Here is a 17,361-nt window from a genome sequence, read left to right as displayed (position 1 = left end):
AAAGGAGCCAGCACAATCAAATTTGAGCCAAATGGAGCCTGTGTTTGCTTACAAGAACTTTTTTCAAGGCAACTACGTTTCCGTGACTCGAAACTGTAGCAAAATGACTGATGGCTTCTAGTTCCCTCCCCAACACGTGCGGCTTTAAACCGTGCCACTCCCACCGAGCTTCATTGGGCAATGCAGCATAATATATAAATAACCGCAATTTCAGTTAATTATTCTTCGTAGCTGTGTAGGAGAAGCTTTCTGACTTTGTCCAATACTAACGTGTCTTGGAAAAGACAAAAAAAAATGGCTCTTTCGAGATTTCATAGGGTGCCAATGAATGACGGGAATACCATCCCGATTCTAGGACTCGGTACTTATGGACCCAAAACTGTAAGTATGGAGAGGATTGGGGTTTTTCGTTAAGGATGAGTAGAACATAGCGGGTTAGATGAAGTATGTGTGTGGATTTGCGGATTCTGAAATTCTAGCAGGGACGACCCTAAGTTGCCTGTTGCCTTTTCACCCCCATGAGACCCGGGATGGCGTAAGAGACTTTGGGTAGAGATACACAAATTACGTATCAACTGCAGGATAGTGAATTTCTCCATAAACCTGATGCTGCAGTCAATATATTCACATCCTGAATTTAATAACCACTTGCTCACCAAGAGAAGCTGGGAGTGGTAGTTCTTCCCAGACTGGGAAAAAAGAGCTAGTGTGAGATCAGCCCTCAGACGGGAGGGAGGAAGGTTTTTCACCCAGCCAGAATTTGGAAAGAGCTTGGGAGTGAAGGAGGAGAGGTGATGGGAGAGATGGCAAGCCCCTGTGGCAGAAAGTTGCTGCTGTATTTGCCATTCCCTTGTTCCCATCTTCAAGACCGCGAAAGATGGCATTTAAATAGAGGAGCCACTCTATATCATGGGCACTGGATCCAGAAATAGGAGAAAAATTGGACCTGCCTCCTGCCTTTCTTCCGTTTAGTTGTGCTTTAAAAAAATTATATTAAAGAATGCATTTGTCTCACTTAATGTTCTTTTTTCATAAGCACTTGTGGTTGATTTAGTCTTTAACGTTTCCCAGTGTTCTTTTGATTGCGGCGTTGTAGACCTTTTCCAAAGGAAAGGCTAAGATTAGGCTTTTGCTCTCTGAGAGCAGAAGCACAAGCCATTTTAGAATTAGACTTCTAATCACAATTGATTATGAACAGGCACCATAGTAACAATAAATCTGTACCACAGACAAGGGCCTTATAAGAGTAACCAGCTATATTCTGTGCCCGTGGACCACCGTTTGAAACTGAGCACCTCAGGGGGAGGGGATGCGGATGTTAGAAGATAGGTAGATGGACTCCGACTTCCTGTGGATAAGAAGAGACAGCTTTATTGCAGATAGGTGCAGGAAATGCAGGGCCAGCACGAGGGCACCAATTTATTGAAGGAGTTCTGAGCATTGGGAGGGGATAAAGACTGCACAATAGCAAAGCCGCCTTTTGGGCATTTCTGTGATGCAGTGTGAATAATGCAGCTTTAAAGGGGAAAGAGACAGAAAGGTAATAGTGGTGGGCTCATTTTGCTGAAAAGCGAGCAGGGGTGGGAGCCAGCCAAGAGAAACTGAGGTTTGGGGGAGTTCTTCCAATGAGCCCCATCCTTTCTCTCCACTTCCACATAGCTCTCTACAAAGCCGGCTGGAACAATCTATTTTTTCCTTCATTTAGGATGGCAGGGGGCTTAACCAAATTTGGGGTTTGTGGGGAAACAGCCCATCTGAAGAGATATGGAAAGCCACAGCTCTGAATCTGCCCTCTCCCTAGGTGTCACTGTCTGTCAGATAGATATTCATTGTCTGCCTCTTCATTTTAAATTCTACTAAGGTGAAACAGGGACTGTGGGGGTGGGGGTGGGGGGGCGGAGGGAGGAATGGGGAAGGGAAAACGACTGCTTAAGCCTTAAAGCCCCAAAGCCCCAAATAGGGGACAGTTATCTATACACATTTTTATGATTGCTTGTGGTTACATAGGTCTGGGCTCATTGAATGGATAGCTAGGTAAGGGCATTTCCAAGCAGGGCTACATCAAGAAAACAAAATATGGTATTTGGGAAATAGAATCACTAGTAGAACTTTCAGATTCATTAGCTAAGACATTGCCCCTAACTGTAAGAAACTCACAATCTAGAAGAAAAATAAAATACAACCACAGAAAACTATAAATATACAATATTATATGAAAATCACCTTAGAGTTATAGGAGGTTTGGAGCAGATATTAATAACCAAATGAGATGAGAGGGAAATAGGATAAGGGAAGGCTTCCTGGACAAAATGATATTTAAATTGAACTTTATGGGATTGTTAGGAATTCTAGCTGTTGTGCATTTTTCTTGTGGATAATTCTTCTTTCTCCCTTTCTCTTGGCATAGCCATTTGGCTCAGTAGATTGAGCCTGAAGTCAGTTGGACTTGAGTTAAAACCTGGCCCCAAACGTTAACTAGCTAGATGACTCTGGCCAAGTCACGTAACCTATATCTTCCTCAATTATAAAATGGGGACAATAATAGTGCCTACTTTAATAGGTCCTTAAAATGGGAAGTCCATGAAGTGCTCATGATAGAAAGTCAAAGGTCAAAATGTGGGAAAGGACTAATCAAGGGTCAGCCCTTCTGACTTTTCACATGAGCCTGATGACAAGCTTTTAGTCTGTCATTCTAAGACCTGGGGATGACATCATTAGAAAGTTCCTCATCAGGGAGTGCATATTTTTTGTTCCAGAACCTCATGATTGCTATCTATGTAAGGCCCTGCCATACACTCAAGCCAGAGGTTTTCAGTGTTTCAACAACAAAAAATATAATGTGTTTTAACCAGGGTAATTTGATATTCTATTCATAATACTCTTTTGGATTTATTCATTAAACATACATAATAATAATGATAATGAGTAAATCATTCTCCTCAGTACTCTGGCTGAAGTGGAGTTGGAATAGTACTTACTCTCCATTGTCACTTCCTCATTCTCCTCTGGCACTCAGTAATAATTTCTATTCCTTTGACATTCATGCTATTCAGATCTTCCACTTCATCAGAATTCTGTTAGCTGTTGTTTATATAACCTCAGGTCACTCTCTTGTGAAACATAGCTCAGGATCTGTTCTTTCTTGCTCAGTTTCTGTCCTCATACTAGGAGACTTTGGTATAAATATTGGCTCCCCCTCAAACTCCCTAACCCCTCAGTGGCTCCCTTCCCATGAGCAATTCTTCTGGCCCACCACACCCAAAGACAGTCATACCTTTGATCACCTCCATGTTCAAGAATCTCCCAAATCCCTATATCAGGTCATAACCTACTGATATTCACCTCTTCCTCTGTATTACAACACCCTGCTTTTCTTCTATACCATGACCTCCAGTTCTTTTGACTACTCAATTTTTTCCCCAGATCATCTCCCTTGAATTTTTGATGAACAAATTCAACTCTATACTGTCCTCTTTGAATCCTAAGCCTTCTTAATCGTATGCTGTTTATTTCCTTCTAAGCCTTAGCCTTGAATCACTACTGTATATATGCTACTGAATGAAGGTGGAGAAAATCATACAATCATTCTGACTGGGTCCACTACAAATTTAGATTAAACAGGACCTCAACTTCACTGCTGCTAGTCAATCTTACTGTACCTCCTAATCAAATTACTCTCTTACTCGCCACAATGGCTTTTCCAAACCTTTTCATCCTTTCTCAAATCTACTTATTTTACCCTTGAACTCTCTGCTGACTTCCAATCTCAAACCTCCAGCTGTCTTTCTGGCATCTCAAACGGGATATCTAGTAGACATCTTAAATTAAACACAAATAAACACAAAACCAATCTCTTATTTTCCCCTTAAACCCTGCCCCATCCTACCTTCCTTATTACTGTAGGAGACAGTAATCCTCTCAGCCCTCCAGGCTCACATCTAACTCTTATTTGTCACCTGTCCCTCATCCTTCATGTCCTATCTGTTGCCAAATCCTAGTTTTGTCTTTACAACATCTCTTATATATACCCCTTCTATGACAAGGTCACCTCTGAAGTACAGGCTCTCATCACGTTACCTGGACAATTGCAATAACTTGTTGGTGAGACTGTCTGTCAGGAGCCTTTCCATTCCAATTCATCCTTCATTCAGCCTGTGCAGTGATTTTCCTAAAGATGAGGTTTGTCATTTTCCTATTCAATAAATTCTGAGGGCTCCCTATTGCCCCTAGGACTAAATACAAAATGATGTACTTGGCATTCAAAGCCTTTCATTATCTAACCCCCTTGGTACTTTTCCATTCTCCTAACACTTTACCTTATTTGCCTACAGAGACACTGGCATCTTGGCCATTCATGAACAAAACTCCTATCAAAGAAAAATGAGAAATGTTGGGGGATATGTGGAAAAATAGGGACACTAAAACATTGCTGGTGGAACTGTGAACTGATCCAACCACTTTGGAGTATAATCTGGAATTATGCCCAAAGAGGTAAAAAATTGTGACTACTTTGTGTCCCAGCAATACCACTATGAGGTATGTTTTGCAAGGGGATCAAGGTAAACGACAAAGAACCCATATCTAATAAAAATAGCAGTTCTTATGGTGGCAAAGAACTGGAAATTGAGGGGACACCTATCAATTGGGGAAAGACCAAACAAGTTGTGGTATATGATTATGGTGGGATAATACTACCGTATGTCAAGAAATGATAAGCAGGTTGATTTTAGAGAAACATGGAATGACTTCTAAGAAATAATGAAGAGCAAAAAGCTGCTGAACCTATTGCTACCATTCCTCCTTGGAAAATCATTTTTGTAACATCTACCCTAATATTACTCATAATACATGTATCATAATTCAAAGCACCACTTAAGTTGCTTCAAATCAGGAGAACTCTGGCAACAGTAAAAAATTAAAAATATATAATAATAGTATACATGCAACATTACATATACATGTCAAAAAGTACAAAACATTATTTTACATAATTCAACAATAACTTATATTGAACTAAGTCACCAATTATAATGTAACATTATTAGTTAGCCTATTTATTGGCTAGAAAGTTCTAGTGCTTTTATGATTAATTGGTCTTTCAATATCTAAACCTAAAGTGGTATTAGCATATGCTCACTATTAGTAAGCTTCTAAACTCTATGGTTTGCCTAGATGATTCTAGAGTTTTCGTTTAAATGTGTTTGTTCTAGAGAGCAGAAGCCAAGTTAATTTGCTTCTTTTCAGTTCATGATTGGTAAGGATTCTAGTGATTCTCTTAAGTTATCTTTTTTCCCCCCCAAATGTATTGAAAGCCTTCTCCCAAACTTTTCATTGTTGAAAGCTTCTCTCCTTCTTTAGGTCTTATTGGCTTTACAATGTGAGTCAGTTTTCTGGTAGCCTGAAACTCAAAATACTTAAAAACAAAAGTATATTAAATTATGGAGGAAGGGAGGAAGAAAGGCATGAAATGTAGCAGCAGTTCCTAAAACTAAAGTCAAATGTCTAAAATCTAAGCCAAGCAACTCAGCTGACTTGACAGATATCTGTCTGGTAAAATATGTAATCATTCCTTTTGTCCAACAACCTCACACTTCTTGGATTGACCTACTGGAAAAATAAACAAGCACTGAGTCTAAAGAAAATAAATTACAAAAGACAGCTGTGTATGGAAGAACTTGAGCAGTAATTGACTAAAACAAAGTCAAGTAAGGGAAAAGGTGGAGGTGGAGAGATAGAGGAGATATTCAGACTGTAATTCTCTCCTTTTGAATCTCTAGGTTCCCAAAAGTGAAAGTGAGATGGCCACAAAAGTGGCTATTGAAGTGGGATTCCGCCATATTGATGGAGCTTTACTCTATGAAAATGAAAAAGAAATTGGACAGGCCATCCGAGCAAAGATTGCAGATGGAACAGTGAAAAGAGAGGACATATTTTACACAGGGAAGGTACTGTTGGGAAGAAATCAGTGATTGAGTTTTGGGGGATTTTTTTCATGGTAAAAAAATGTGATGAACTATAAACAATATCTCACGTGGAACAAAGAAAAGTCCTTTTGCCTCCCAAATAAGGCAATCTAAAAAACAAAAATGAATGCCACAGGAAGGAAAAGAGGAAGGCTAGCTGTGTTGAGGAGAAACAATAGAATTTATTTCCCAGTTGATTAATTTCTTTAAAAGTAGAATGGCCACTTGGTTAATAAGCATTTTATCATATGCCTATCAAGGTACACACTTGCACAGGGATATTCAGTAAAGAACAGAACCTATTTTCAGTTTTCAGTAAAGATTTTCAGTAAAGAACATCCCCCACAAATCCAAAAATAACTCCATAGAATCACTGTTAAAAAGAACAAAACCACAAAAGAGTTGGGAGTGAAGCTCAACAGCCAAGGTCAGCTAGGGAGGAAGGCTTCTGACTTCCTGGCCTCAGTCTCACCTCTATAGGTTTGGCCCTGAGCGTTGGAATAGAGCAAATGGAGTGGAATCATCAACTCCAACCTCATTTCTGAGGATACTGGAATCAGCAGGCTGGGGAGGGACCTAGAAACAGGTAAGTTTGCTGTGGACTAGGCTCTTGAGAATCCTGCTGGCCCACAGCTGAGTACTGAAGGAGTGGACACCACAAGTCTATGGGTGCCAGGCCCAAAGGGCAGAAACTCAAGCCTTGTCAGGAACAAGTGAGGGACCTTGGAGGCCTGAGGAACATAGACTATACATCTGCTCTATCCTGGGCTGAGCTACTGGGAGGGGAGGAGTAAGGAAGGAGCCTCACCAGTGAATATAATTACTGAGGGGCTCCATCATCTGTGGTCTCTCCCAGGAGAATGGAGTCCCTGTTTGCTGCCACTGGGGGAGACAGCTTGCCTACTTGCAATTATAGTGGCAGAGCTCCCCATAGGTTCTAGCCAGAATACCTGAGATGGATTACAGACTGGGACTTGAGCTGGAAACCAGGAGTAAATCTGACTCTGGCTCATAAAAACTGAAATAATTAAATAGGACCCAGGAAAAAAGAAACCTCAAATAATACTGAAACCTGAAGTAACTTACTTCAACACACAAATAATCCTGGAATTCAGCAAAATGCCAAAAATTTAGTCTATTTACATGACTGTTAAAATTTAAAAATAAGCTGAAATGGCAGTAGAATAGACTAGAAGGAAGTAGGGTGGAATACCTATCTCATATAGAGGAGGAATGAGTAGAAGAACTGTTACAGAGAAGATGAGGAGGAAATGGAAGGTTGGCAGAATTAGAACCCTACTCTAATCAAACATGGGATAAAGAGAGAACAGCATAAATAATTAGAAGCAAAAACGTTTTTATTAATGTACGAAGAAACAGGAGGGAAGGGGGATGAAATAAAGGAGAGACAGAGTTTCCTTGAGATACTGAGGGAATAAGAGAAGGAAGGGTAAATTAAGAAAAATGAATTGATCTCTGACAGAGGTGGGACAAAAATGGATATAATTGGAAGGGATTAACAGGATAACTAAACAAATCATTATCAATATTGGATCTATATAGCATCCTGAATTTTACAGGAAAAACTAAATGAGATGCACATGAAGAAAGTTAACAATAATAACAACAAAAGACTTTAATTTTCCCCTCTCAAAACTAAATAAATCAAACTAAAATTAAATAAGAAGTTAAGGAGATGAATTAGAACCTTAGATAAGTTAAAAAGGATAGATATCTGGTAAGCCCGCACATACCTGTATGAGGTTATTAGCAGATAGCTTAGCAGACACAAAATCCAAACATAGTTACTAGTGGGACAACAATGGTTTGGAAAGCATAAATATTCTGCAAAGGTTTTCTTTTAAGGAAGGGGGAAATGACAAGAGAGGGACCTTTAAAATACTCATCATACTAGGGAGATAATCCTACATTCGAGAGAGATTGTGGCATTGGAACAAAAGTTTGTTTGAGTATGACCAAGCCGCAAAGACTTGGTTTTGGAAAGACTATGATCCTGGCAACAGATTGTCTCTGCTGCCTAAGGACCAATATAGCTAAATATATCCATGTTAATGTGTGTTATCTGAAGCCCAGATTGGATAAATTAGTCAAATTAAATGCTGATAGAAAAATGGAGAAACATGCTCGAGCAGCTATGAATTGCTTTTTTAGAAAATAAGATAGAAATATACATTAAGAGCTATAAAAGTATTTCATGCTCATTGACCTAGGAATATCATTACTATGGCTTGCCCTAAGGACATTATTTTTTTTAAACCCTTACCTTCCATCTTAGAATCAATACTATGTATTGGTTTTAAGGCAGAAGAGTAGTAAGGGCTAGGCAATGGGGGTAAGGGAAATATAGCTAGGAAATATTTGAGGCCAGATTTGAACCTGGGACCTCCTGTCTCTAGGCCTGACTCTCAAGCCACCCAGTTGCCCCCACTTAGGACATTATTGAGAGGATAAAAAGCCTTATTTGTTTGAAAATATTCATGGAACCTTCATAATGATAAAATAACGCGTACAATGAGTAGGAAAAATGGCTAAATAGATTGTGACATTTGAATATAATGGATTGTATTATGTGATTAGAAATGAAAGATACTGGAAATACAAAGAAAATAAAGGAAACATATGAGAATAAGAATAATGCATACCATGATTACATAAAATAAAATAATAGTGACAACACCCAGAGAAAAAAGTATCAATGTAAAACAAATCCAAAGGGAACGGAAAAGCAGAAGATATTTATCTTAGCATATGTATAATTTACATATTTTAAAACAATTGTAAACAATGTAAAGTTTGTGGTTTTGCATGTAATTTTTTGTATGCATTTGATTATTTAAATGTTTTTTGCTTGTAATGGTTGATACTAACTACATACTAAAAAAAATAAAATTTATTAGGGACAGGGGTTTGGATTTGAACAATCAAAAACTGTTGTTCTACCTAATTAAATTATATTAAAAGTTTCTAAAAAGATAAAAAGAAAGAAAAGTAAATAATTTGGAATTAAAATAATGGAATATTACTTATCATCCTCTCAAACATAAACATTTGCAATCTAGTTGGTTTTCTATTATTGGTACTAAATCATCTTTGTGTTCCATCTTGGGAAACAATGTAAGGTAAATTAACTAACTAGCCAAATGATGACACTCTTTAGGTGTTGCCCTTTAATTGTAATTCCCCTATCATCTCTTGACATTTGACCAATACTTCAGGATTCTGTAACTATTAGTTCCTGGCTTTGGAAGAAGAAAAATCTCAAAAAGTTACCAAAACACAGTGTCATTGCTATTTAAAATTCTAGTATTTAACGTGTTCCCTAGTGAAATAGTATACTATACTGAGGTATATGTGACAGTGTCCTTCAATAAAGTAAAGCCAATGGCCTCACCCACTGGGATGAGTGTGTAATCAGGCCTCCAAGCAGTGTTGGTAAACATGTAAAGGTATTTATTGATAATAAAAATTTATTGATAATATTTATTGATAATAAAAGGATTAGGAAGGAAGGATTAAGGAACAGGTTTCCCTCAACTCTAAGAAGTCTCACTAGCCTCCCCCTTCTACATTTTCCTGCATGGGAAATTCTTTGGTTTGCTTGAAGCTCTCTAAGCCCTTTCCTACCTCTGGCTAAGATCTCCAAGCCTCTCTGTCTATACCTAACTCTAATTAATTCTCCTTGTTTGTTTACAAGATGTAACAATCTTTAGATGATCAAGGAATGAACTCTTGATGACTGTGTTCAACTCAGCTGGGCCAGACCCTGAGTCCTGGTGTCAGCACTGTATCTTCTTTGATATAATCTTCTTAGTGTAAAAATTAAAATTAATCTCAAATAATAAAAGTATTATATTTTAAGAAATTTATTAATGATCATTAGAAATAAAGGAATTTAAAAAGTAACAAAATAAAAACCAGGTGCCCGTGGCTAATCAACCTGTTCAAAACCCCTGCATATCACCACAGTCACAACCCAGGAAGCAAAGAGACTGAGACCAGCAACCCCACTCAATATATCCCCTGTCTACAGGAAGTACATAATGACAGGAAGTCAGTGGGCTCCTGGGAAATGTAGTTTTTAGAGTAACAGATTTTCAATGACACATTAGTGAGGAAAGGTACTTCCCAGTAGGTCTAAAGGATTCCTTTCAATCTCACTGTATATTTTATCACAGCAGGAACAACAGAGATCAGCTATCTCCCGTCCACTTGGCTCTAGGGAGAGGAAGCAAAAGCCTCTTCAGATTCTAGAATCTGTTGTCATAAGGTTCCTAGCATGCGGCCAAACCAACTTCTGCAAGACCATTTCTTTCACTTATATTTCAAGCCATTTCTCTCTTTCTTTTCCATACTAGGCCAATTAGGTTTGGCCCAGAAGATTTGGCCCCAGGAAAGCACCTGACTCCATGACTATTTCTTCTCCTTCTCTTTCTAGACTTGTCTAGTACTTTAAACTTTCTGGCTCAGAGACATCTCCATACTGGGTATATACTCATTCACCATCTCCTTCAACAGGCAGTTCAGGACCTTTTCTCTTGTAGGGCCAGAATGTAAGGGTTAAAATTAATGGATTGGACTAAATTATTTAAGAGTGGTCACCAGGAATTATTACTCAATTCCAAATGATTTTTTATGGTAATTTATTTACAAAAAGAGAAAGAGTGAAAGTGAGAAAATCAGAGAGAGTAGATGTTTACTGTGCTGTGGTGGTGAACCTATGGTATATGTGCCAGACAGGGCATGCAGAGCCCTCTCTGTGAGCACATGGACTCTTTGTCCACCAGAGTTCATTACTAGAAAGGTAGAGGGACTCTGGCTTAGCTGCTCCCTTCCTCTCCACCACACTTGAGGATATTTTTTCACTTCATCTACCCCTCTTCTCAGCAACCCAATGGGAGTGCTTTCTCCCTCCCCTGTCTGAGGTAAGGCTGTGGTGACAGGGCTTGGGGATGGGACATGACACATGGTCTCTAAAAGGTTTGCTATTGCTGCTCTAGGGGGTGAATTTCTCTAGTCCTAAAGAGGTTCCTTTTGCCTGTTTACAAAGCATTTTGCATATGCCATCTCTTGGGGGTAGAGAGAATTGATTATTCTTCATTTTACAAACAAAGAAATAGAAACAGAGAGATTATATGACAAGGACAAACTTCAACTACTCCACAATTTTGCTGTACATCGGCCATTCTGGGAACTGAATCTGCTCTTCTGGTATGAACACAATTTGCCCCTGGTTGGGATTGCTTTGATAAAGAATATATAATATTACTCTTTCAATCCCTGTAGCTTTGGAGCACATACCACCGCCCTGAGTTGGTCAGATCTGGCCTGGAAAAGACCCTGAAGGACCTCCAGCTTGATTATATTGATCTCTACATTATCCATTGGCCTGTGTCTATAAAAGTAAGTAATACTTATGCTCTAAGTATGCAAAGACTTTTTGACCATATTTCTCTTTTTTCTTGTCTTAATATTTTTCAGCCCTGCTTCTGTAAGAAGGAGAGGAATGCTTTGCCCCTTCTAACTCAGGCTTTGTCTATAATACTGAAGATGTGTTTTGGCAGGGGGGAAAAACCATTGCTAATAGGATTGGATCTAACTACATGCTGACAAGTAAAAACTGCCCAAGGATTTCTTAATTTAATCGTAAGAGATGAGACTGGTCATCACTGTGTTGGAGAATTCTCTTGACTTTTTAGGAGAGGCAGACCTGTTCACCAAATCCAATTACTATGGGTCAAAGATAGTAGGCCAAACTGAAAGTAATAAGATTTACTAGAGGACTAAGAAATCTGCTCTTGCTGGCAGCAAATTCACATTCCTCTGCTTTAGTATAGATTTGCTTTTTATAATCTTTCAGACTCTTTAGAGTACCAGCCATTGTGTAACATAATAGAGTAGCAGCATTGTGTAACAATTTAGTATAGAAAAGAAAAGCATTTCACAGAAAAGGGTTGAGATATCAGTGAAGGGAGAAAAGGAGAGTATTTGGAATGCAAGCAATAGGATTTCTCATCAGAATAAAAAAATGTTCAAGAGCAGGGAATAAGGGGAGGAGAACAAAGTTTTACAATTAATCTTTGAGTTGCAAAGGAGTCTTTTTAGAAAAGATTTCAGGATCCCTTAGCCAAGGACAGGAAGAAATTAACAGTGGATAAGTTCACACCCTCAAGAACAAACTATATTGGGGGCAGCTAGGTGGCTCAGTGGATTAAGAGACAGACCTAGAAATAGAAGGTCCTGGGTTCAAATCTGACCTCAGAATCATAGAGCTGTGTGACCCTGGGCAAGTCACTCAACCCCCAATGCTTAGCTCTTACTGCTCTTCTGCCTTGGAACCAATGCACAATATTGATTCTAAGACAGAAGATAAGGGTTTAAGGGGGAAAATGATATACTATATCATTGCTCTAGAGATTAGGGATTTTCTAATATTAGAGCACTAGGTAATTTGGGGGGCTTCTGCATTTTTAATCCATCAAGATGCCACAAAATAATTGTGGTGCCTATTTTTCCCTCAACACCTGCTCTTAGAGAGGCCAATGCTGGTGGGTTGCTTGAGTTTGAGAGTTCTGAGCTGTAGTAGTGCTATTGGCTATGTAGTGCTCCCACTAAGGCCAGAACAGATATGATGAACCTCCATCCCAAGCTGTTTCTGGATGAGCCAACCTGCCTAGTTTAGAAACAGAGCAATTTTCTCTAATTTGTTTATGATGTGGCCTTTCATATTTATGTCACATGCATATTTGAGGCAAAGGTATGGGGTTTTGATCTAAATCTAATTTCTTCCCTATTAATTTCCAATTTTTTCCAGCGCTTTTTGTTAAATAGTGAGTATTTATACTGGGGCAGCAAGGTGAACTTCCTGAAAAACAGATCTGGTCAATTTTCTTATACCTCACTCCTTCCACGTATTCTTTGATCCAATGAAGGAAAGCTTCTTTGCGGTGTTTACTCAATTGCCAGACACCACACATAGTTGTCTCATGATTGGGATATTCTCCTTCCTTATCTTATTTCTGACTTCTCTGATTTCCTTCAGGTTACAGATAAGGTTCTACCTTCTTCCAAAAGTCTTCCTAATCCTAAACCTTCCCTCTAAGATTATCTCCAATTTGTATTTTACATAAATTTGTACATAGTTTTTATTTTTCTCACATTAAAATGTGAACTTTTTGAAAGGCTACTTTTCACCTTTCTTTGTATCACAGACTTAGCATAGTGTTTGATACACAGTAGGCACATAATAAAGACTTTCTGAAAGGATTTGACTTGTTTTGATTTAAAAGCCGTATAACATTATGTCTGTCTAAGAATTTTAAGGGAAACTCAGTGGATTAAGCAAGGAAGAGAGGAGGAGCTCTGAGTTATAATATGACCAAACAAATCTACAGCTATCCTTGGGCTAACTGAACAAAAGTGATAACACACACAAAAGAGCAGAACTAAGAGATTAGTGGCAGCTAGCACGTAAAGAGCCTCTGAGGTTCAGAAGCTGGACTAATATACTCTTTGCATCCTCTCGTATTGGGTGATGCACCTGGCAGGTAAGAGGTAAGTTAGGGAATGCTTCATTTGACAGCATAGATCTGACTTATTTAAAAAAAAATCTTCTTTTAAAAAACTTACTTTTTTATCTAAGGAGCAATTCTAAGACAGAAGAGCAACAAGGGCTAGGCAGTCAGGACTAAGTGATTTCTGCAGGATCACACAGGAAGTGTCTGAGATTAGATTTGAGACTCATTGGGGCTTTTTGTTGTTGTTGTTGTATATTAAAGTTTCTTTTTCCCCTTTTTTAATTTAGAATATTTTCCATGGTTACATGATTCATGATTTGCACCCCACCTTCCCTCCTCCCTCCCGAAGCTGACAAGCAGTTCCACTGGGTTAAACATATATCATTGTTCAAAACCTATTTCCATGTTATTCATATTTGCAGTAGAGTGATCTTTTAACATCAAAACCCTAATCATATCCATATTGAACGACATGATTGATTATATGTTTTTCTTCTACATTTCTGCTCCCACAGTTCTTTCTCTGGATGTGGATAGCATCTTTCTTATAAGTCCCTCAGAATTGTCCTGGATCATTGTATTGCTGCTAGTAGAGAAGTCCTTTACATTTGATTGTGCCACAGTGTATCAGTCTCTGTGTACAATGTTCTCCTGGTTCTGCTCCTTTCACTCTGCATCAGTTTCTGGAGCTCGTTCCAGTTCACATGGAATTCCTCCAGTTCATTATTCCTCTGAGCACAATAATATTCTAACACCATCAGATACCATAATTTGTTCAGCCAGTCCCCAATTGATGGACACCCCCTCATTTTCCATTTTTTTTTGCCATCACAAAGAGTGCGACTATAAATATTTTTGTGCAAATATTTTTCCTTATTATCTCTTTGGGGTACAAACCCAGCAGTGGTATTGCTGAATCAAAGGGCAGGCAGTCTTATAGCCCTTTGCACATAGTTCCAAATTGCCCTCCAGAATGGTTGGACCAATTCACAACTCCACCAGCAGTGTATTAGTGAGACTCTTATTGTTGAGTAGGGCCAAGTACTGGCCTCCACTTTGCATCTGTTGCTCTACCTGGATTGAACTCCACTGAACAAGATACCTCTAAGCTGGGTACCCCAATTCTCCTCCTTCCCCTATCAACTTAAAAAGTTATCTTTGCTCTTTTCTTTTTTAATGGAATTTATTCCCAGGCATCCCAGCCTCCCTCTCTTCCCTCCCTGAAGCATAAATTGTTATCACCCAACAAAAAGATATGAATATATAGATTATGTGTTTTGTGTTTCTCTTTTTCAGTTCATCCTCTGGAGATAGACATTCACAGGTTATTTTTCAAATGTTCATTTTTATTTTTTAATTGATTAATATTTTAATATATCCTAAGTATCCAAATGCACTTATCCTCAGAAAAACATATGGTAGCACACAGAAACATTTCTTTCTTTTTTTTAAAAGATATTTATTTATTTAAAATAATATTTTATTTGATCATTTCCAAGCATTATTCATTAAAGACAAAGATCATTTTCTTTTCCTCTCCCCCAACCCCCATAGCTGACGCATGATTCCACTGGGTATCACATGTGTTCTTGATTCAAACCCATTGTCATGTTGTTAGTATTTGCATTAGAGTGTTCGTTTAGAGTCTCTCCTCTGTCATGTTCCCTCAACCACTGTTGTCAGGCAGTTGCTTTTCCTCAGTGTTTCCACTCCCACAGTTTGTCCTCTGCTTATGAATAGTGTTTTTTCTCCTAGATCCCTGCAGATTGTTCAGGGACATTACACCGCCACTAATGGAGAAGTCCATTACGTTCGATTATACCACAGTGTATTAGTCTCTGTGTACAATGTTCTCCTGGTTCTGCTCCTCTCGCTCTGCATCACTTCCTGGAGGTCGTTCCAGTCTCCATGGAATTCCTCCACTTTATTATTCCTTTTAGCACAATAGTATTCCATCACCAACATATACCACAGTTTGTTCAGCCATTCCCCAATTGATGGGCATCCCCTCGTTTTCCAGTTTTTGGCCACCACAAAGAGCGCAGCTATGAATATTTTTGTACAAGTCTTTTTGTCCATTATCTCTTTGGGGTAGAGACCCAGCAGTGCTATGGCTGGATCAAAGGGTAGGTATTCTTTTGTCGCCCTTTGGGCATAGTTCCAAATTGCCCTCCAGAATGGTTGGATCAGTTCACAACTCCACAAGCAATGAATTAATGTCCCTACTTTGCCATATCCCCTCCAGCATTCATTACTTTCCTTTGCTATCATGTTAGCCAATCTGCTAGGTATGAGGTGATACCTCAGAGTTGTTTTGATTTGCATCTCTCTAATTATAAGAGATTTAGAACACTTCTTAATGTGCTTATTAATAGTTTTGATTTCTTTATCTGAAAACAGCCTATCCATGTCCCTTGCCCATTTATCAATTGGAGAATGGCTTGGATTTTTGTACAATATATTTAGCTCTTTATAAATTTGAGTAATTAAACCTTTGTCAGAGGTTTTTATGAAGATTTTTTCCCAATTTGTTGTTTCCCTTCTGATTTTAGTTACATTGGTTTTGTTTGTACAAAAGCTTTTTAATTTGATGTAGTCGAAATTATTTATTTTACATTTTGTGACTCTTTCTTTGTCTTGCTTGGTTTTAAAGTCTTTCCCCTCCCAAAGGTCTGACATGTATACTATTCTGTGTTTACCCAATTTACTTATGGTTTCCTTCTTTATGTTTAAGTCATGCACCCATTTTGAATGTATCTTGGTGTAGGGTGTGAGGTCTTGATCAATTCCTAATCTCTCCCACACTGTCTTCCAATTTTCCGAGCAGTTTTTATCAAATACTGGATTTTTGTCCCAAAAGCTGGGATCTTTGGGTTTATCGTATACTTGCTGAGGTCGCTTGCCCCCAGTCTATTCCACTGATCCTCCTTTCTGTCTCTTATCCAGTACCAAATTGTTTTGATGACTGCTGCTTTGTAATATAGTTTAAGGTCTGGGACTGCAAGGCCCCCATCATTTGTGTTTTTTTTTTCATTATTTCCCTGGATATCCTTGATCTTTTGTTATTCCAAATGAACTTTGTTATGGTTTTTTCTAAATTGGTAAAGAAATATTTTGGGGGTTCCATGGGTATGGCACTAAATAGATAAATAAGTTTGGGTAGGATGGTCATTTTTATTATATTGGCTCATCCTATCCATGAGCAGTTAATGTTTTTCCAATTGCTCAAGTCTAGTTTTAGTTGTGTGGCGAGTGTTTTGTAGTTGTGTTCATATAGTTCCTGTGTTTGTCTTGGGAGATAGATTCCTAGGTATTTTATTTTATCTAAGGTGATTTTGAATGGGATTTCTCTTTCTAGTTTTTGCTACTGAGCTGTGTTGGAGATATATAGAAATGCTGATGACTTATGGAGGTTTATTTTGTATCCTGCAAGTTTGCTAAAGTTGTTGATTATTTCAATTAGCTTTTTGGTTGAATCTCTAGGATTCTTTAAGTAGACCATCATGTCATCTGCAAAGAGTGATAACTTGGTCTCCTCCTTGCCTATTTTGATGCCTTCAATTTCTTTTTCTTCTCTAATTGCTACTGCTAGTGTTTCTAGTACAATGTCAAATAGTAGAGGTGATAATGGGCATCCTTGTTTCACTCCTGATCTTATTGGGAATGCATCTAGTTTATCCCCATTGCAGATGATATTAGCTGATGGTTTTAGATATATACTGTTTATTATTTTTAGGAACGACCCTTCTATTCCTATGCTTTCTAGTGTTTTTAATAGGAATGGGTGTTGTATTTTATCAAAGGCTTTTTCTGCGTCTATTGAGATAATCATGTGATTCTTGTTGGTTTGCTTGTTGATGTGG

The 17,361-nt window shown here is 38.4% G+C and overlaps 1 protein-coding gene across 2 annotated transcripts in view; it reads left to right on the top strand.

Moving 5' to 3' along the window:
* Window positions 1-145: 145 nt before the first annotated feature.
* Window positions 146-17,361, top strand: part of LOC100022478 (aldo-keto reductase family 1 member C1-like) — a 38,297-nt gene continuing 21,081 nt past the window's right edge. Inside the window, exons 1-3 of one of the 2 annotated variants that reach the window (XM_001374277.4) lie at window positions 146-381; window positions 5,778-5,945; window positions 11,268-11,384. In XM_001374277.4, coding sequence (XP_001374314.1) covers window positions 295-381; window positions 5,778-5,945; window positions 11,268-11,384 — 372 coding nt within the window. In that variant the 5' untranslated portion in view covers window positions 146-294. The remainder of the gene's footprint in view (window positions 382-5,777; window positions 5,946-11,267; window positions 11,385-17,361) is intronic. The other variant, XM_007503865.3, reaches the window with a different exon arrangement.

This window comes from Monodelphis domestica, chromosome 5 (genome assembly GCF_027887165.1).
Source record: "Monodelphis domestica isolate mMonDom1 chromosome 5, mMonDom1.pri, whole genome shotgun sequence".
Taxonomy (NCBI): domain Eukaryota; kingdom Metazoa; phylum Chordata; class Mammalia; order Didelphimorphia; family Didelphidae; genus Monodelphis; species Monodelphis domestica.
Note: the sequence above shows the minus strand (reverse complement) of the source record. Positions and strands in the feature narration are given on the sequence as shown.